A 20,283-nucleotide genomic window follows, 5' to 3' on the forward strand; every position below is an offset into this window, starting at 1 on the left:
GCTTTCTTTAAAATGAAGGTCTCTTAAATCTGAACCGGCTTAAAGGCAATGTTCTGTAATGTGTTTATTTAATGTATTGGTTTATTACATGAAAGAAATGGGTTCAGGATCAAAACCAAGAAAACAGAAAGTGAATATAGGCCTAAACTTACTTCTGGCTATGACAAATCACAATTCTGGTGTTATTAGCAACTTGACTAGAGGAAAAAATTGTTGCAATAAACAATGTCATCATGAAAACTAGTAGCTTCGAACTTCCGGCCATGACTAATTCAGGTGGCATTGTTGACAGTTTATGTCTCTACCATAACCTGTGGGCAGACAGGCCTAACCTCCCAGCTATCCAGCATTCACTACAGAGGCATTGTTTGAATGGACAAATGACTATCTCTTCACTGGTCTTGTTTTCGTTAGCGTGTCTCATCGAAACCGGTCGTCAACCACACATACCGACCAGGGAAGTGAAAGAATCTGGCCCAGCTTGAAAATTACCATGTCAACTGGTTTCAGGTCAGGGGGAAAGAAGTTGACTCCACCCTTTCAGGAGCAGAGAGATCCATATAACTTCAGGGGATGTGACTGAGCCATTAGTTAACAACGATTACAACCAAGCTGAGCTGACCTGCGGTTGACTCTCCTCTACAACCTCTGCCCCTAGCTTCATTGATTTTACAACAAAAAAGAAGTCTTCAAAATGGTGTCGATGGGAAGACAGATGCTGGGCTTCGTCCTGGCTATCATCGGGTTCCTGGGGACCATCATTGTGTGTGCCCTGCCTATGTGGAAAGTCACAGCCTTCATCGGAGCCAACATCGTGACTGCTCAGGTCATCTGGGAGGGCTTGTGGATGAACTGTGTAACCCAGAGCACGGGACAGATGCAGTGCAAGATCTACGACTCCCTTCTGGCCTTACCCCAGGACCTGCAGGCTGCCAGAGCTCTGAGCGTCATCGCCATCATCGCGTCATGCTTCGGCATCCTCCTGGGAATTGCTGGAGGAAAGTGCACCAACTTTGTGGAGGATGAGGCTTCCAAAGCTAAAGTAGCCATTGCCAGCGGGATCATCTTCATCGTGGCTGGCGTCCTCATCCTCGTCCCTGTCTGCTGGTCCGCCAACACCATCATCAGGGATTTCTACAACCCCCTGCTGGTTGAGGCCCAGAGGAGGGAGCTGGGGGCCTCGCTATACATCGGCTGGGGCACCGCAGGGCTCCTGATCCTGGGAGGGGGGCTCCTCTGCAGCTCCTGCCCACCCAAGGAGGAGCGTGACAACTACCCAGTGAAGTACTCACAGGCAAGATCCACAGCTACCAGCAGAGCTTACGTCTGAGCAGGAAACTGTTGAAAGAGAGACTATAAATTATTTGATTACCTTTGGTAATCCTCTGTGAATTGAAAATACCCTGCAAGACTTGGCATTTTCAAGTCTTGTTCTTCTGCATTTTACATTTTGAAAGTGATGTGAAATCAAAACAGAATGAATCTATGAAAACAAAATTACTGAGTACTTTAGGACTGCAAGAAAAAGACAAGACAGAACTCTTGTCCATAAGAGAAGTAGTGTGACTGTATATGCTGCCTGTAGAGATCATCTCAAGAATCAAGATAGGGATGACTGAAGTGAATTGAAGCCATTCCCATAACCCTAACTTCTCTTTTGCTGTATAAGGACACTGTACCAGAATGATAATATTGATATTCATGTAAGAACATGGGCAATATGATTTGAGAGTTAAACCATAGGTACAGTATATATGTATGATTCACTTGTCATAACTTTGTACTGTAGATCACAGTATGTTTTGCAAACATACAATATATGTTCATTGATTATGTCTAAAGAACTTGTTCAATTGCTAACTTTATTTTTCTATAAAACGTTTCCAACAAAGTTTACACATTGGTCTTAACTGTCTTTTTTAAATAAATAGACTCCAAGTTACTGTGATTTCCTTTATCTCAGCTGAAATCTTAAATGTCTAATAGCATAGTATTTAGGTGAAATGACCTTCTGATGATCCTTGCCCACTGCCTTCTGTTCGAATTACACCAAAAGTGGTTTTGGAAAGTGGGATTTTACATCCCATTGATTCGAGTAAGAAAGTGAGGAAAATATTTATAGTCCTGTCACACAATCCTGAGAACACCGATTTCTTCTAACGATTTGAAATAAATTGACCCCATTATACCCTCTTTACTGTAAGACTGGCAGTGACAGATTGACACCAATTAGTTTTCAAAATCTTTAAAGTGGGGCAAGAATGCACAGATTAACCAGTTACCCAATTTACGTCAGGTGGGATAAGAAAACAGTTCTGTATTTTAAACTGGCTTCCTCTCAGAACCAGCTATGTAGAATTTAGGTCCGCCAGACAAACATTAGAAAAACTGGTAGAACCGGGTTTTGTTTTCATTGTTGAATAGACTATAGTGCCTACTTTCTTTAACTGTGAAGCACTAACAACAGTATTACCTTATCACCCCTGAAACTACATCGTAATTCCTTGTGACATGTTTTGGTATAATTGGCATATCTTCTTGTGAAAGTGACACACTTTTTACATACTGTACATTACATAATGCTTTAGTTAACAGTGCACATGGAGAAATATGTTGTATGACTTTAAACAGATTAGATTATCTCTCGCTCTCTCCCCCCCTCTCTCTTCTGTCCATTGGTGTGCAGATGCTATGTGAATGTCTCCAAACCGGTTGGGGCATACTGCATGCTCTGGATACTGTGGTGACGTCTCGAAGCCAGTGAGAGTGAAGCTTGGCAATGGTGTGTAAAGCAAAGTAAAACACATCACTGTTGTTTTTTAAGTTGAGAATGTGTAAACTAAGAAGGTATGATGCGTTCAAAAATCCTCTCTTTTATTTTCTGCCCTCCAACAACTATATATAAACTTAATTCAGCACTATTTGCCATCTATTGCTGATAATGTCAAGTTTATTTTGCAGTTTGAGCTTTTAAGCTGCTGAGTTTTCTGGCACATACCTACATCCTCGTTCCTCATCGATGTGTTTGAACCATAACAGCTTTTGTAAACCGATCTACCATCTCCAAAAAGGAGAATAAAATGAAACACTCACCTTTATTGTCCACAGACAACAAAGAATCCTGTAAGGCTGAGATTCTTTGGCTGGCTCTCTGTTTCTTATAACAGCTAGTAACACTCTTCTTTCTCATTTTCAAATGTACATAAACACTTGATCAGCTTCCAATATTAACTTGGAGACACTTGGAGTGAGTCGACGAGTAGAGCAAGACAGAGAGTCACTGCATTCAGAATGGGTTCTATGGGCATGTAGATGCTGGGCAGTGCCCTAGCCTTGCTCGGCTGGGTGTGGACGATCATTGTCTGCGGCGTGCCCATGTGGAGGGTAACTGCCTTCAACGGCAACAACATTGTCACCTCGCAAACCATATGGGAGAGCATCTGGATGAGCTGTGTGGTCCAGAGCACGGGCCAGATGCCGTGTAAGGTAAATTACTGCTAGCCCTCAGCTCCGACCTGCAGGCTGCCAGAGCGCTGGTCGTGGTGGACATCGTGGTAGGAATCGCCAGCCTCCTCATGGCGTTCGCCGGGGGAAGTGCACCAACTTTGTGGTGGAGGAGGTAGCCAAGGCACAGATGACAGTGGGGGCAGGGGGGGGGGGGGTGCTCTATCATCAGTGGGATCCTGTGTCTCATCCCTGTATCCTGGACGGCCAGAATCTTCATCCAGGAATTCTACAATCCGCTCCTGGTGGATGCCCAGCAGAGGGACCTGGGGGCCGCGCTCTACATCAGCTGGGGGGCTGGGATCCCAGGTAACTGCTCCCCCAGGGAGCATGACAAATCCCCTATGTGAGGGGGCTTAGTCGTCAGGAGGTCACATCAAAGCAGCAGGTTCTGTGGCAAGCCCCTCCACCCCAACAAAGACCTACATTTAACATGACAGTTCATGGGACAAACTGGTCGGCATGAACATTTCAAAAGGTATTGGTGGTATAATGTCACGCCCTGACCATAGTAAGCTGTTTACTCTCTATGTTGGTTGGGACGTGATAGTGACTAGGGTGGGTGATCTACGTTTTTTGTATGTCTATGTTGGCCTGATATGGTTCCCAATCAGAGACAGCTGTTTATTATTGTCTCTGCTTGGGGATCATATTTAGGTAGCCATTTCCTCATTTGTGTTTGTGGGATCTTGTCTACATTGAGTTGCCTGAGTGCACACCAGTAGTTTCACGGTTCGTTTATGCCTTATTGTTTTGTTTTGGTGAGTTTCAGTTTATAAAAAATATGTGGAACTCTATTCACGCTGCGCCTTGGTCAACTCATTACGACGAACGTGACAGAAGATCCCACCAAATATGGACCAAGCAGCGTGTACAGGAGGAGTGGACTTGGGAGGAGACCCTGGATGGTAATGGACCCTGGACGCAGGCCGGGGAGTATCGCCATCCGAAGGAGGAGATAGAGGCAGCGAAAGCAGAACGGCGATGATACGAGGAGATAGCTCAATGAAGCAAGCACGAGAGGCAGCCCCAAAACAACTTGCCGTGCGAAAGGGAGCATCCAGCCAGGAGGGTTGTGCCGGCTCAGCGCTCCTGGTCTCCAGTACATCTCCTCGGTCCAGGATATCCTGCGCTGGCTCTACGCACTGTATCGCCAGTACGCTTTCACAGTCCAGTGCGTCCTGTGCCAGCGCCCCGCACTTGTCGGGCTAAAGTGAGCATCCAGCAAGGACGCATTGTGCCAGCTCTACGCTCCAGACCTCCAATGCGCCTCCACAGTCCAGTACATCCTGTGCCTGCTCCCCGCACTCGCCCTGAGGTGCGTGTCACCAGCCCGGTACCACCAGTGCCGGCACCACGCATCAGACCTCCAGTGTGGCAATTTTTTCTAAGTGTATGAGTGTATTAATATGCCACTATTTTGATATATGTAAATGTTATTTGTTTCTCGAAGTATTGCATGGCAATGTAATTTTCAACCATTTAAAGGAAGTTGATTATACAGTACACTGTTGCAAATTATATTAGTCAGCACGTTTATACTGTTGTATGACCTCTTTTATTACATAAACAATTTTTTCCATATTTATGGTGTGTGTGTTGACTCAGTACTCCCACTGATGTCCTTGTTTTCCCTAAGCATTCATCATCATCATAAAATGCTCTCTGTGAGATATAAAACAGTACACTGAGAAAACCTGTTTGACAGGATCTGGTGTCAAATAACTCTACCCAGGCTTCAAATCCAATAACTACATCACAGCCTGTAGGGAGGAGGTCAGAGAACTGGCAGTGTTGTTCCAGGACAACAACCTCTCCCTCAATGTGAACAAGACAAAGGAGCTGATTGTGGACTACAGGAAAAGACCGAACAGGCCCTGATTAACATCGACAGGACTGTAGTGGAGGGGGTCGAGAGTTTCAAGTTCCTTGGTGTTCACATCACCAATGAACTATCATGTTCCAAACACACCAAGACAGTCGTTAAGAGGGCACGACAACACCTTTTACCCTTCAGGAGACTGAAAAGATTTGGCATGGGTCCCCACATACTCAAAAATTCTACAGCTGCACCATCGAGAGCATCCTGACCGGATGCATCACCACCTGGTATGGCAACTGCTCGGAATCTGACCGTAAGACGCTACAAAGGGTAGTGCGTACGGCCCAGTACATCACTGGGGTCAAGCTTCCTGCCATCCAGGAACTTCAGTTGAAGTCTGAAGTTTACATACACCTTAGCCAAATACATTTAAACTCAGTTTTTCACAATTCCTGACATTTAATTATAGTAAAAATTCCCTGTTTTAGGTCAGTTAGGATCACCACTTTATTTGAAGAATGTCAGAATAGTAGTAGAGAGAATTATTTATTTAAACTACCATTATTTGGTAGCATTGCCTTTAAATTGTTTAACTTGGGTCAAACGTTTCAGGTAGCCTTCCAAAAGCTTCCCACAATAAGTTGGGTGAATTTTGTCCCATTCCTCCTGACAGAGCTGGTGTCAGGTTTGTAGGCCTCCTTGCTTGCACACGCTTTTTCAGGTCTGCTCACAAGTTTTCTATAGGATTGAGGTCAGGGCTTTGTAATACCTTGACGTTGTTGTCCTTTAGCCATTTTGCCACAACTTTGGAAGTATACTTGGGGTCATTGTCCATTTGGAAGACCCATTTGCGGCCAAGCTTTAACTTCCTGACTGATGTCTTGAGATATTGCTTCAATATATCAAAATAATTTTCCAACCTCATGATGCCATCTATTTTGTGAAGTGCACCACTTCCTCCTGCAGCAAAGCACCTCCACAACATGATACTGCCACCCCCGTGCTTCACGGTTGGGATGGTGTTCTTCGGCTTGTAAGCATCCTCCTTTTCCCTCCAACTTTAGTTTGTTAACAAGAAATTTGGGGAGTGGATGAAAAACTAGTTTTAATGACTCCAACCTAAGTGTATGTAAACTTCTGACTTCAACTGTATATACTAGGCGGTGTCAGAGGAAAGCCCAAAAAACTGTCAGAGACTCCAGTCACCCAAGTCTTAGACTGTTTTCTCTGCTTCCGCACGGCAAGTGGTACCGGTGCGCCAAGTCAGACAGCTTCTACCCCCAAGCCATAAGACTGCTGAACAATTAATCAATTGACTACCGGACTATTTACATTGACCCCCCCCCCCCCCATTTGTTTTGTACACTGCTGCTACTTGCTGTACCCCCTGTATATAGCCTCGTTATTGTTATTTTATTGTGTTACTTTTTATAATTTTTTAACTTTAGTTTATTTGGTAAATATTTTCTTAACTCTTTCTTGAACTGCACTGTTGGTTAAGGGCTTGTAAGCATTTTACGGTGAGGTCTACACTAGCTGTATTCTGCGCATGTGAGATATAAAGTTTGATTTTGATTCAATGTGTTTTTCGACCAACATATACAATTGAAGGCATCCAAACATTGGGTTTACTGTATGTTTATTATGACAGTTATTATTGTAAAGGGGAAATCAATCCACTCTTAACATCTAAATCAATAAAATAACCAATTATGGTTGAGTTTATAAAAAGACTGGAGTGAGTTGAGTCAGTTCACACTAAGTTGTGAGAAAAAAGTATCATGTTCCCATGCTATCAGATCTGTCGATCTGGGAGAGAGGGGCTCGAGTTACGCTGTTCTCATGCAGAAAATGTCTCACCATTAAATTCTCTTAGCCTTAGGTGTTTTGTTATTGAGTTAAGATAAAGTTTAATATCAAATCATTGATTGTCACGTTACATTCAGTTGTGTTACAAAGACAGTTCATTAATATTATGTAATCCTAATATTCCGCCCAGTATCAACTTTAGCATAATTGTTTCAATCTGAATGACTGATTCACTGCTTCTTGTTCTCTTTCTATTCAATTCAAAGAAACCTGCATTATAGTGCAACACCTCAGTCATGTCTCTCCATCAAATACACTGATGACACACTACTGCGATCTAGTGGTATATACTTATGCCCTCTCTCAGCATAGTTCTATTATGACAAATGATGAAGAAACTGTCTGCCACCCACATGACAAAAACTATGACAAAGCACCTAACAATGCTACCTACCTCCCTCACTAACTTTAAGCATCAGCTGTCAGAGCAGCTTACCGATCATTGCACCTGTACATAGCCCATCTGTAAATAGCACCCCAACTACCTCATTCCCATATTGTTATTTATTTTTTGCTCCTTTGCTCCCCAGTATCTCAACTTGCACATTCATCGTCTACACATCTATCACTCCAGTGTTTAATTGCTCAATTGTAATTATTTCGCCACTACGGCCTATTTATTGCCCTACCTCCCTAAATCTTACTACATTTGCACACACTGTATATAGACTTTTCTATTGTGTTATTGACTGTACGCTTGTTTATCCCATGTGTAACTCTGTGTTGTTTGTGTCGCACTGCTTTGCTTTATCTAGGCCAGGTCGCAGTTGTAAATGAAAACTTGTTCTCAACTGGACTACCTGGTTAAATAAAGGTGAAATAAAAATAGAAAATACCATTGTAAAAATCCTGTGATATTTATCTAATAGGAACACTGATGGAAACATCTGCTCAGTCATGGTAATTAATACATTTAATTTGTTTTGTATATCACTTTATTTAGTAAAGTCAAGCTCATGTCAAGTTAACGAGATACATCACATCTCAGTGTTGTGCTGACTGAATCATTGACCTTGTATAGTCCATTGCAGGCTCACTGTTGAATAATCAATTCTGGGAATTCACTAGTAAAACTATTCTGGTTTAGTAGATTTTCAATATATTTTTAGCAGCGAAGTGAGAAGCAAAACAAAGCATGTCAGAACAATATCTAAACGTGTGGTAACTGGGAGTGGCTAGAGGAGAAAACAGAACATATTGTAGTAAATCTATCTCCAATAATCATTATGGTAGTACCCCAAGTTCCACTGTAAAATAGATTATCCACTTCTGGAGTTTTCATGTGAAGTGGCAAAGATACTTCATAAAAGGTTATCTATCAATGGACTTTCCCTCCCTTCATGTCCAATAGGGAACAACCCCTTGTTAACTGCAGTTGGCAATGGAACCGGGCAAAGCCAAAACATCATTCAGACAGGGCAGGTTATAAGTGTCAGAGATACAGTATTACTCCAATTAAAGAGTTTATTCATTTTAAAATGAATTTCCTAAAAGGGTATTGATGTGGGATCTAAAGGTGTGATAGGCAATAAACTGAGGGGTGAAATGAACGGTTTCTGCATTATACAAGCTGATTGGCCTCTACTCCCCAAACAGAAACATCCCTACTCATCTCTGTCCTGTAGTGTGCCTGTTAGGAAGAACTGTAGGGTGGACAATGTCCAACCTAGAACCACACAATGCATCATTGCATTGGCGTTCCTTTCAGTCAAACAGACAATGTGCATAAACCTCAGTGCTTCAGCACGGACAATTGGAATTCATGGACTTATTGACTATGGAACAAGCGGTATCTTGTATTGCAACTTGCATTACCAGGGTTTTGGGTTCGATTCCCATGGTAGAGCAGTACGAAAATGAATGGAATCAGTACTGTAAGTAGATCTAGAGAGCGTCTGCTAAATGACCAAAACATTTTTCATGTTGTCTTTGTAAAAAAAAAAGTGTGGTAATTGCTAGGTTGTAATCACAGCGATAAAAGAGCAAACAGCCATGTTGAGCATATTTTTCCCTTTCTTTTATCCCCAGTTCTGTGCAAGCTGTAGCCCCCCCCCCACCCCCCATGGCTGTGGAGGAGCTGGGCATCACCTTGTCCATGGTGGGCCTAACAGGCACCATCCTGATCTGCGCCCTGCCCATGTGGAAGGTCACAGCGTTCATCGGCACCCACCTGGTGGTCATGCAGGTGTTCTGGGAGGGCCTGTGGATGACCTGTGTGTCTGAAACCACGGGACAGATGCAGTGTAAGATCTACGACGCTCTTCTAGACCTGTCCCCTGACCTCCAGGCGGCCCGGGGCCTCATTGTCATCAGCATGGTACTGGGCTGCCTGGCGTTCCTCGTCTTCCTCCTGGGGGCTAGGTGTACCAACTGCCTGAGCCATCCCAGGGTCAAAGCCTGCATGGTGCAGGCCGCAGGGATCACCTTTACCCTGGCTGGGTTAAGCATCATAGTGGCTGTGTCCTGGACAGCCCAGTCTATCATTAGGGACTTCTATAATCCGCGGGTCCCTGAGGTGCTGAAGAAGGAGATGGGGGCGGCCATCTATGTGGGCTGGGTGACCTCTGGGTTCCTGTTCTGTGGAGGAGGGGTGCTGTGTACCAGATGTCCTCCAGGGGGGAGAGAGGGCAGGCATGGTTCCAGCAATAGGTACACCCTGGCTAGGATGCCCACTCACACTCACAGCAGCTACGCCATAAAGAACTATGTGTGAGAGGAGAGTGCTTTATTTGCCTGTTAACTTCAGGTAAATCATGCAGGTGTTGGCACTCTGAAGAGACATGTCACAGCATGTTTTTCCCTCTTTTGAACATTGCATGTGCATGTCTGGTCGTTCAGTGTATTGTCTGACTTTGATGCATTTAAAATTGCCCTGGAACTATTTGATACAGTAGCTTTGGTGGAAGTTATTAAAAATAAGATCATATTAGTTAAATATTGTTATAAAATAAGTCTGGCTTAGGTAATTGTAGATATTCAAATGTTCACTATCCCCATGAAAAATGTTTGTTGAGGAAATATCTGTTATTGAAATATAATCACTGAAAATCAACAGGTTACTGTTATTGACAGTACAAGTACGTCCACTGATTGAACCTGATTGTTTTTACATCCCTGTGTTGTAATTCACATCATTTCATTTTTTACATCCTATTAAACTGTGGTTATTTCTTGTAATGTGTTTTAGGAACAATGTTTTTCACATTTGACTTTGTGACTAGAATCTGCTTTAAAAGAAAATAGATGCAGCATTTTAGAGGGCAGCAAATCATGTTCTTTGAATGATTTGCGATTTGAACCGAATATAAATAAACATTTTGATCCTAAATTACTTTTGTTGCATCTCTTTTATTTATGTTATTGGAAAAAGGTGTATCAAAACTGATTAGAAGGGAGAACATTGAACATTCAGAATTAAGTGTGAAAGACTAGATGCTGTACACGGTGAGGCACACAAGGCTTATTTCCTACAAGATCACAAAGTCAGAGGCTGAAGTCAACAGAAGACACAGTGGAATCTTTGTTTTAGTGGCTGTGGTGAAACTGAAAAAGACGAATTGTTGTGAAACCATGGCACAGTAAACAGAAGGAAACCCCTTTATTCCCCAGCTGTAGAGCTGCACTGCTGCCTCACGCCCTTTTCAGGAATTCGGGAGGAGTGGTTTCAAATCACACAGGCTAGACACACACACAAGCACATACTCACACAGACACCCACCCTGCTGTGCCTGCAGCTGGTTAAACCCTGCTGTTAGGCCTCTTCCTGTGAGGAGCTAAGCTCAGCTCAGTCATGAAGCGGCAGTTGGAGCTAGCGGCATTGGGCCTGGGCATTACAGGCTGGCTGTGCGCCATCCTCACCCGCTGCCTGCCCCTGTGGAAAGTCAGCGGCACTCTGGACAACTCCACAGCCACGCTGCCAGCATACTGGGATGGGGTGTGGCTGGAATGGGACCACTGGGACCTCAACCATGACGGTAGCCTCCACTGCTCCTTCTACCAGTCTTTGTTATCCCTCTCTGGAAACTTCCAAACATGGAGAAGCTTGATCATGGCTTCTATAGGTGCTGGAGCTTTTGCTGTGGTCATCAGTATCATTGGAGAGGTGTGGTTTCCGAAAAGGAATCAGGTGAAAGTTGTCTCCGGTGTGGTGTTTGTGCTGTCTGGAATACTGCTGCTTGTCCCTGTCGCTTGGACCTGCCACCACACTAATGAGCCACTGGAGGGCGCTGTGGTGCTGAGGAGAGACTGGGGAGCTGCTCTGTACATAGGATGGATCTCCTTCTCTCTGACGGTAGTAGGGGGAGGGTTTCTCAGTACTAGATGCCTCACGTTCCAGCAGCAGGATGAGTCAGAAAGAGGGAGTTACCCTCCAGGTTATCCTGTGGCAGAGCAGGAGCCAACCAACCCCCTGGATACTATCCACAGGACTGCTTTTAGACACAGCCAGTATGCTCGGGCAACAACACAGCCTTCATGAGAAGGGCCTTGAGTGAGGAACCTTCCACCTATGAATTATTCTTCTGTGAAATTCTACCTAAATTGCATGTGTACTAGGTATGAATGGATTTCTAGGTACTATAGACAATGTTAGAAGTCATTCTTCTACTGCAATGAAGCACTTTGAAAGATGTTGAAGAATTTATAATAGGGGTAAAGGAGTAGCACCATGGAGAGTTAATTGCGCTTTCAACTGTAATAATTGGGTCTGAAATGTTGTCAACTTGCTTAATTTTTGTATTGGTGGTGAGGGTTAAGCATCTAAGTGTTACATTGCCTTCAGAAAGTATTCACACCCCTTGACTTTTTCCACAATTTGTTGTGCTACAGCCTGAATTAAACAATTATTACATTTAGATTTTGTGTCACTGGCCTACACACAATGCCCCATATGTCAAAGTGGAATTATGTTTTTTATAAATTTATAAGAAATGAAAAGCTGAAACGTTTTGAGTCAATACGTATTCAACAAGCCTAAATACGTTCAGAAGTACACATTTGGTTAACAAGTCACATGAGCTGCATGGACTAGTGTTTAACATGATTTTTGAATAACTACCTCATCTCTGTACCCCACACATCTCTGCCCCAATTATTTGTGAGGGCCCTCAGTCGAGTAGTGAATTTCAAACACAGATTCAACCACCAAGACAAGGGAGGTTTTTCAATGTCTAGCAATGAAGGGCACCTATTGGTAAATGGGTCAAAAATAAAGCAGACACTGAATATCTCTTTGAGAATGGTGAAGTTATTAATTACAATTTGTATGGTGTATCAATACACACAGTCACTACAAAGATATAGGCATCCTTCATAACTCAGATTCCGTAGAGGAAAGAAACCGCTCAGGGATTTCTCGAGGGCAATGGTGACTTTAAAACAATTACAGTTTAATGGCTGTGATAGGAGAACTGAGGATGGATCAACAACATTGTAGTTACTCCACAATACTAACCTAAATGACCAAGTGAAAAGAAGGAAGCCTGTACAGAATACAAAATATTCCAAAACATGCATCCTGATTGCAATAAGGCACTAAAGTAAAACTGCAAAAAAATGTATCAAAGAAATGAACTTTTTGTCCTGAATTACAGCAAATCCAACACAACACATCACTGAGTACCACTCTTCATAATTTTCAAGCATGATGGTGGCTGCATCATGTTATTGGTATGTTTCTCATCGGCAAGGACTAGAGTTTTTTAGGATAAAAAGAAACGGAACAGAGCTAAGCACAGGCAAAATCCTAGAGGAGAACCTGGTTCAGTCTGCTTTCCAACAGACACTGGAAGACAATTTCCCCTTTCAACAGGATAATAACCTAAAATACAAACCAAGTATACTGTACACTGGAGTTGTTTACCAAGACAATATGGAATGTTTCTGAGTGGCCTAGTTACAGTTTTGACTTACAGTACCAGTCAAAGGTTTGGACACACCTACTCATTCAAGGGTTTTTCTTTATTTTATACATTGTACAATAATAGTAAAGACATCAAAACTATGAAATAACACATATGAAATCACAAAGTAACCAAAAAAGTGTTAAACAAACCAAAATATATTTGAGATTCTTCAAAGTAGCCACCCTTTGTCTTGATGACAGCTTTGCACATACTTGGCATTCTCTCAACCAGCTTCATGACGTAGTCACCTGGAATGCATTTAAATTAACAGGTGTGCCTTTTTAAAGGTTAATTTGTGGAATTTCTTTCCTTCTTAATGCGTTTGAGCCAATCAGTTGTGTTGTGACAAGGTAGGGTTGGTATACAGAAGATAGCCCTACTTGGCAAAATACCAAGTCCATGTTACAGAGTTTAATGGCAACTCAAATAAGCAAAGAGAAATAACAGTCTATCATTACTTTAAGACATGAAGGTCAGTGAATCCGAAATGTTTCTTGAATGTTGAAAGTTTCTTCCAAGTGCAGTCGCAAAAACCATCAAGTGCTATGATGAAACTGTCTCTCATGAGGACCGCCACAGGAAAGGAAGACCCAGAGTTACATCTGTTGCAGAGGACAAGTTCATTAGTTTCCAGCCTCGGAAATCTTTAATTAACTGCACCACAGATTGCAGCCCAAATAAATACTTCAGAGTTCAAGTAACAGACACAACTCAACATCCAACGGTTCAGAGGAGACTGTGTGAGTCAGGCCTTCATGGTCGAATTGCTGCAAAGAACCACCTCTAAAGGACACCAATAAGAAGACAAGACTTGCTTGGCCCAAGAAACATGAGCAATAGACATTAGACCTGTGGAAATCTGTCCTTTGGTCTGATGCGTCCAAATTGGAGTTTTGGTTCCAGCCGCTGTGTCATTGTAGGAAGTAGAGTAGATGAACAGATGATCTCCGCATGTGTGGTTCCCACCGTGAAGCATGGAGGTGTGATGGTGCTTTGCTGGTGACACTGTGATTTATTTAGAATTCAAGGCACACTTAACCAGCATGGCTATCACAGCATTTTGCAGCAATACGCCATCCCATCTGGTTTGCGCTTAGTGGGACAATCATTTGTTTTTCAACAGGACAATGACTCAAAACACACCTCCAGGCTGTATAAGGGCCATTTGACCGAGAAGGAGAGTGACGGAGTGATGCATCAGATGACCTGGCCTCCACAATCACCCGACCTCAACCCAATTGAGATGGTTAGGAATGAGTTGGACCGCAGTGAAAGAAAAGCAGCCAATAAGTGCTCAGCATATGTGGGAACTCCTTCAAGACTGTTGGAAAAATCAGTCCTCATGAAGCTGGTTGAGAGAATTCCAAGAGTGTGCAAAGATGTCAAGTCAAAGTGTGGCTACTTTGAAGAATCTCAAATATAAAATATATTTTCATTTAACACTTTTTGGCTTACTACATGATTCCATGTGTTATTTCATAGTTTCTGTTTTCACTGTTATTCTACAATGTAGAAAATAGTACAAATAAAGTTAAACTCTTGAATTAGTAGGTGTGTCCAAACTTTTGACCGGTACTGTAAATCAGCTTGAAAATCTATGGCAAGACTTGAAAATGGCTGTCTAGCAATGATTAACAACCAGCTTGACAGAGCTTGTAGACCTTTTTCAACAATAAATGTGCAAATATTGTATAATCCAGGTGTGCTAAGCTCTTAGAGACCTATCAAGAAATACTGACAGCTGTAATCGCTGCCAAAGGTGATTCTAACATGTATTGACTCAGGGGTGTGAATACTTACATAAATTAGATATTTCTTTATTTAATTTTCAATAAATTTGCTAACATTTATAAAAACATGTCTTCACTTTGTCATTATGGGGTAATGTGTGTAGATGGGTGAGAAAAACAATTTACAAAATGTGGAATAAGTCAAAGGGTATGAATACTTTCTGAAGGCACTGTACAATTTCTGCTCGAGTAATGTCAGTAATACATTCTTGATATTGCCACTTTACCTGCATAAACTTGGCATAGGGCTATTGATTCAGTTTTTGGAGAGACAATGCTATGTAATCACAAAAATGAATAAAAACAATTAAATTATTACATTTTTATTTGCAATTGTTTATAAGGAAAGACTTGTGAAAGAATATATAAATTAAGGGGTTATTATTATTATTAATAATAAAATATGACTTCACAAGTATGGTGAAATGCCACACTGGGTAAAATGAAAGGCAGGGTCAAAACCATATTAATTACTTGAGTAGAAGTTGACTCACAAAAATAACTTAATTCAATTATATAGAGCCATTTTTTGTTCATAAGCAAAGGTCACATTCAAGTGGTGCACGCACATGATCTCAGCAAAAAGCCCTGGCAAGATAGCTATACACTGTTGTCAGGGCCTTGACAAACTTAGCAGTGAGTGATCAAAACACAAGACTGATGGCTATAGCTATGTTCAACAAGTATATTATTCTTCTGGCTTTATCTAGCTCCCTTTGTGATATTTTACCTTGCCTTGATGGCTTGCTAGGTAATCAATCCTCCGATGTTGTAGACGTTAACCATCTGATTACGTGTTTATTAACATGCACAAGCTGCGTTTGATGTTGCATGGGTCAATATAATGATTGAAAATGGCTCGTCAGTGTTTGCCAAAACTCAGAATATGTAGTGGAAAAACTGGTCAATACCTGACAAGCCTCAAACTTGTTTTGTAAACTAAAGAAATACAGAGCATCTCAATGTTTGAATTCAGGTTTCCATCAACCTCCAGCTAAAGCATCATGCAACTTACAAGAGGTCATACATCCAGCAATCGAGACCCAGAGGCAAATCAGCTGTCACGAGAGACTATACATCCAGTAGTTGTACGTAGGGCAGGAAAAAATATATTCTGTTCAGTTAAATAATTATCTTCAAATAAACAGAGGCTGGAAATAAGATGGGATCCATTGGTATTAGAAATAGCGTTCTCTTTAATGAAGAGTTTGCAGTTTGTGTGGCAACGGTGGTGGTAAGATAGTGTATGTATGTAGTCCTATAGTGCTCTGTGTGAAGGTTATTCCAGCCTCTCGTCTCCCTCTTCCACATCCTTCAGACTGAGCACCTCCAGGGAACCTTTACCTTTCGTCTCACAGCGGATCAACTCATCTATCTCCCTGAAGCAGCCTGGGTCCACCAGACATACCTGGAGGATGGAGGGAGGGGGAGAGAAATATATATAGAAAGAAGGGGAGGGAGAGAGTGCTTGTTGATGCATTACTTGAACTATTTACTACTCATAGCATATACAATGTATTCCAAATTAGTTTGGATATGTCTAGATAAGATATAACCATTTTAGTTAAGAGCAAGGGTGTCAAACTCATTCCATGGAGGACCTAGTGTCTACATGTTTTTGTTTTTTCCTTTCAATTAAGACCTAAACAACCAGGCGAGGGGCGCCCTTCACTAATTAGTGACCTCAATTCATCAATCAAGTCTAAGGGAAGAGAGAAAACCCACAGACACTCAGCCCAGCATGGAAAGAGATTGACACATGCGCTTTAGAGACACACAGTGTAGGACAGTATAAACCAGAGGGATCTGTCTCTCACCATCTCTAGCTGGTCGTCAAAGTCTTCACTTTCCACCACCTTGAGGAGGGGTTTGAGTTTCTCCTTCAGCCTCTTGCCCTCCTTGGCCGGCAGCACCAGCCTCAGCCTCATGTGGGCCCTCTGGATCTCTATGGAATCCTTCAGCTGCCTGATCACCTCCAGAGCCTAGGAACAAACAAACAGCTGTTAAATTCATCTGCATTAGCATGACAAAGACTCATTTGTTGGTACGTACTAAAAGCCATCCATGTAAGTATTCTGGCTTATGTAGCTAAACAACATACAGGTTCAGAATGTTTGATATGAAAGATCAAACTCTTCACATTTGAAGGGAATAATTTATGGCTAAATCTTGCCACTGCTTGTACCCACAGTATGCACAGTGAGTGAGCATTAAAAACAAAGCCGGTCATTCATGTTTCCTTGCCAATATTAAAATAAGGAAAATGTCTAGACTCCAGTGTACTGTAGCAACAACACTGTGTCCCAGCCCTACCTGCTGCTTGGTGCTCTTGTTGGCCTTGACAGAGTAGTGGATATCCTTCATGGCCCGCTCTATGAGGTTGACTGTGTATGGTCGCTTGGTCTCTGGGTTCACACACTTCTCCGCCACGATGGTTGCAATGTCTCTGAAACTCGTCTCTAACTGGCTCTGCCTCTCCTTATCTGAAACCTGGAGTTCTCCTTTAGCTAAAATCTGACCGACAAAGAAAAAGACAAATACAGAATAGGCAAATATCATAGCAATACATAATGATGAATGTATTAGTTACTGGTGTTTGTATTTGTCAATGTATTTACTTCTTTGCATATCTCTGTCAGGTCATCTGTTCCAAAGGCTTTTGACAGATCATCTTTCTTGGCAACCTGACCCTTGGAAACATTATTGAAAACAGAACTGGTCTGCAACACTTCATCCAGGTCCTTCTCTCTGTGTAATTGGCAAATGGAAATTGCATGGAGATGTATTAAGTGTTTACAGTAAGTTTTGCTATCACTGTTTCTTAATCCTGGTCTTGGGGACCCAAAGGGGCACACATTTTTGCCCTAGCACTACACACCTGATTCCACTGATCAAAGGCGTGACAATGAGTTGGTTAGTGGAATCAGATTAATAGTGCTAGGGCAAAAATGAGCACACTTTGGGTCCCCAGGACCAGGATAGAAGCACTGTGCTAAATGCTTTCAATACCTAAAATCAAATATTGTATGAACTCTGAGCAGCTACTGGATTTGGTTCTGGGGGCGGTCGATGGAGTGTCCCATTTTTTTCTTATTCAGAAGATTCCAGAAGCAAAACACATGGCACATAGACTGTTCCTCAGATCCTCATTATCCCACAGCCTCTCGACACTGGGTAAGAATATGATGCAAGATTCAAGGCCAGTGATAGGTCATGACTTGCTCCTCCGAAACAGCACAACTTGTTTATATACATATTTAGTTACATTCGGAGCTCATTATCAATAAATAAAAGATGAAAACATACTACCATTAGTCTGACATACTCGTTGGGTATCAAACAGATCTAGCTAGCTATTATAGCTAGCTAGCCAAATTCCTTAAAAACACTCACGCTCCAGATCTCCAGCTCATCACTTTATTTTTGTAGCAGGCGATTTCAAATCGTTTTCCTCCCTTTTTCATCCTCACCACCGCCACATTTGTGAGTCGGATCTGGTTTGTTGGTGTAAATATAGACATATTTCTGCTTTACAAAACAGAGTAATCTGTCAGTAAAGCGATAAATTTCTTGCGGCGTTGGTGTGCTATGAGTTTCACATCAATTCTGCCGGACTGAAACGCATACTAGGTACAAAGGTTCCGACTTTGTGTTGATCTTCTTCGATTGGGTTTAATATGTTGCATTGCCGTCACCTACTACACTGGAGTACAACTGCCTTATACTTGTTAGCAATTGGATATGTAGATGGGTGAGCCGGTCAAGGATCGATTCAGACTAAGTGGTAAATTTTATGACAAGTAAACAGTTTATTCAGAGTGAAAATATGTATTACAACGTAATTACGGCTCTTCCGTTAGTTCGTGTGGAACGGCAGGCAGAGAGAGCATAAACAGTCAGCACAGCTCTTATATACGTCACAGAAAGTAGGTTGACCCTAGGAAGATCGGATCTCCGGATTGGTTCAGCTGGTTGTAGTCTGTAGTCTTCCGCCATTGGCTCAGTTGTCTGTCCATCATCGTAGGATCTTCTTCGGGCACACAGTGTTCGGTTACATAGGAGATTATGTGTGTAATGTGGGAGCTATCCTGTAGGGGACCCCACAGGCTTTACTGTGAGTTGTAGCCATGTAATTAGCAGTAAGTTAGTCACCTGCATACGAAATAGCAATTCCTTACATACTTCACTTGAAAAATAAATAAACAAATACCCTACCATCTAACTTTACCCTCACAAAAAATACAGCACCCTACTCCACTATTTAAATCAATTTAGTCCTACCTCATGCCAACAACCTGAAAGGATGGGACATCACCACGTAACACTTATCATGTAACTCTTCTGACGTCAAGTCTCGCACACTCAAATACTTCTCTGCAGCTGCCACCACAGCTTCAATTTTCTGCGACTTACGTTCTCTCCCTGCAGTACAGTTGATAACCATTGATATAAATGCTAAACATCTAATTTTACTGAAACATATCACTTGTTGGCCTATCCCTCTCTACTGGTACAGGTCTACTACTCACAACACTCAGGATTTCTCCCCCTTGACCAATATTCCTCTACTTCCTGCACCCCTACAATTAACATAGATCTAGCGTAGTTCGTTCTGCGTTGTGTACTTTTAATTGGGACGCTGCTACAACTGAAGGTCTGCTAGTTGAATTATTTTTATTTGCCCTGCACACGAAGAGACAACACACATTATGTTAACCCTTGGATGGAAATAACCCGCGATGGACCAAACCAAAATATACAAAACTTTTACAATCACATGTATGTACAATATTGATATGAAAAAGTGTTTGTACACCAAAGAAAAACATTAGCTATGCAGCTGTAATTAAATAAAAAAATACACTGAATTATTATTATCAAATTATTAACATCCCCTCTTGACCTGGCCTATTTGAATTGGTCCTTGTGTGCAATTTGGTGCATAATCTAGGGGAACAATATCACACTGCTACACATACAGTACCACTACTTTCCCCAATGCTACACATTCCCTCCTGTCTCATGCCCTTCTGCACACTTCTCACACCTAGAAACCTCCCTCCTACACATTGCTGCCACGTGCCCATAAGCTTGACACCTGCAACAACATAATGTATTCGGTACAAAAGCTCGTACAGGAAAACATATACAGTGGGGAGAACAAGTATTTGATACACTGCCGATTTTTCAGGTTTTCCTAGCATGTAGAGGTCTGTAATTTTTTTAATCATAGGTACACTTCAACTGTGAGAGACGGAATCTAAAACAAAAATCCAGAAAATCACATTGTATGATTTTTAAGTAATTAATTTGCATTTTATTGCATGATTTGTTTCTGTTGGAGAGTTTGTCCACCCTTTCTGTCGTGGTTAGAAGGATGGGTTCAGAGTGACAT

The 20,283-nt window shown here is 42.1% G+C and overlaps 4 protein-coding genes and 1 pseudogene across 4 annotated transcripts; 4 read left to right on the forward strand and 1 right to left on the reverse strand.

Moving 5' to 3' along the window:
• Positions 1-576: 576 nt before the first annotated feature.
• On the forward strand, positions 577-1,896 carry LOC115141796 (claudin-4-like). The gene has a single exon (XM_029680997.1). The coding sequence runs from the start codon at positions 695-697 to the stop codon at positions 1,328-1,330; it is 636 nt and encodes a 211-aa protein (XP_029536857.1). The 5' UTR covers positions 577-694; the 3' UTR covers positions 1,331-1,896.
• Positions 1,897-3,291: 1,395 nt separating this feature from the next.
• Positions 3,292-6,194, forward strand: LOC135559684 (claudin-like protein ZF-A9; annotated as a pseudogene).
• A 3,052-nt stretch (positions 6,195-9,246) lies between these two features.
• On the forward strand, positions 9,247-10,523 carry LOC115141798 (claudin-4-like). The gene has a single exon (XM_029680999.2). The coding sequence runs from the start codon at positions 9,258-9,260 to the stop codon at positions 9,906-9,908; it is 651 nt and encodes a 216-aa protein (XP_029536859.1). The 5' UTR covers positions 9,247-9,257; the 3' UTR covers positions 9,909-10,523.
• A 363-nt stretch (positions 10,524-10,886) lies between these two features.
• Positions 10,887-15,983, forward strand: LOC115141797 (claudin-4-like). The gene has a single exon (XM_029680998.2). It carries the CDS (start codon positions 10,986-10,988, stop codon positions 11,670-11,672), a length of 687 nt encoding a protein of 228 aa, XP_029536858.2. The 5' UTR covers positions 10,887-10,985; the 3' UTR covers positions 11,673-15,983.
• Positions 15,196-19,061, reverse strand: LOC115141799 (ribosome maturation protein SBDS-like). The gene is made up of 5 exons (XM_029681000.2): positions 18,282-19,061; positions 17,507-17,636; positions 17,202-17,402; positions 16,706-16,870; positions 15,196-16,296 (listed from the first exon to the last, which is right to left on the reverse strand). The coding sequence occupies exons 1-5, from the start codon at positions 18,407-18,409 to the stop codon at positions 16,168-16,170; spliced, it is 753 nt and encodes a 250-aa protein (XP_029536860.1). The 5' UTR covers positions 18,410-19,061; the 3' UTR covers positions 15,196-16,167.
• Positions 19,062-20,283: the final 1,222 nt, after the last annotated feature.

Source organism: Oncorhynchus nerka, linkage group LG14 (genome assembly GCF_034236695.1).
Source record: "Oncorhynchus nerka isolate Pitt River linkage group LG14, Oner_Uvic_2.0, whole genome shotgun sequence".
NCBI lineage: Eukaryota > Metazoa > Chordata > Actinopteri > Salmoniformes > Salmonidae > Oncorhynchus > Oncorhynchus nerka.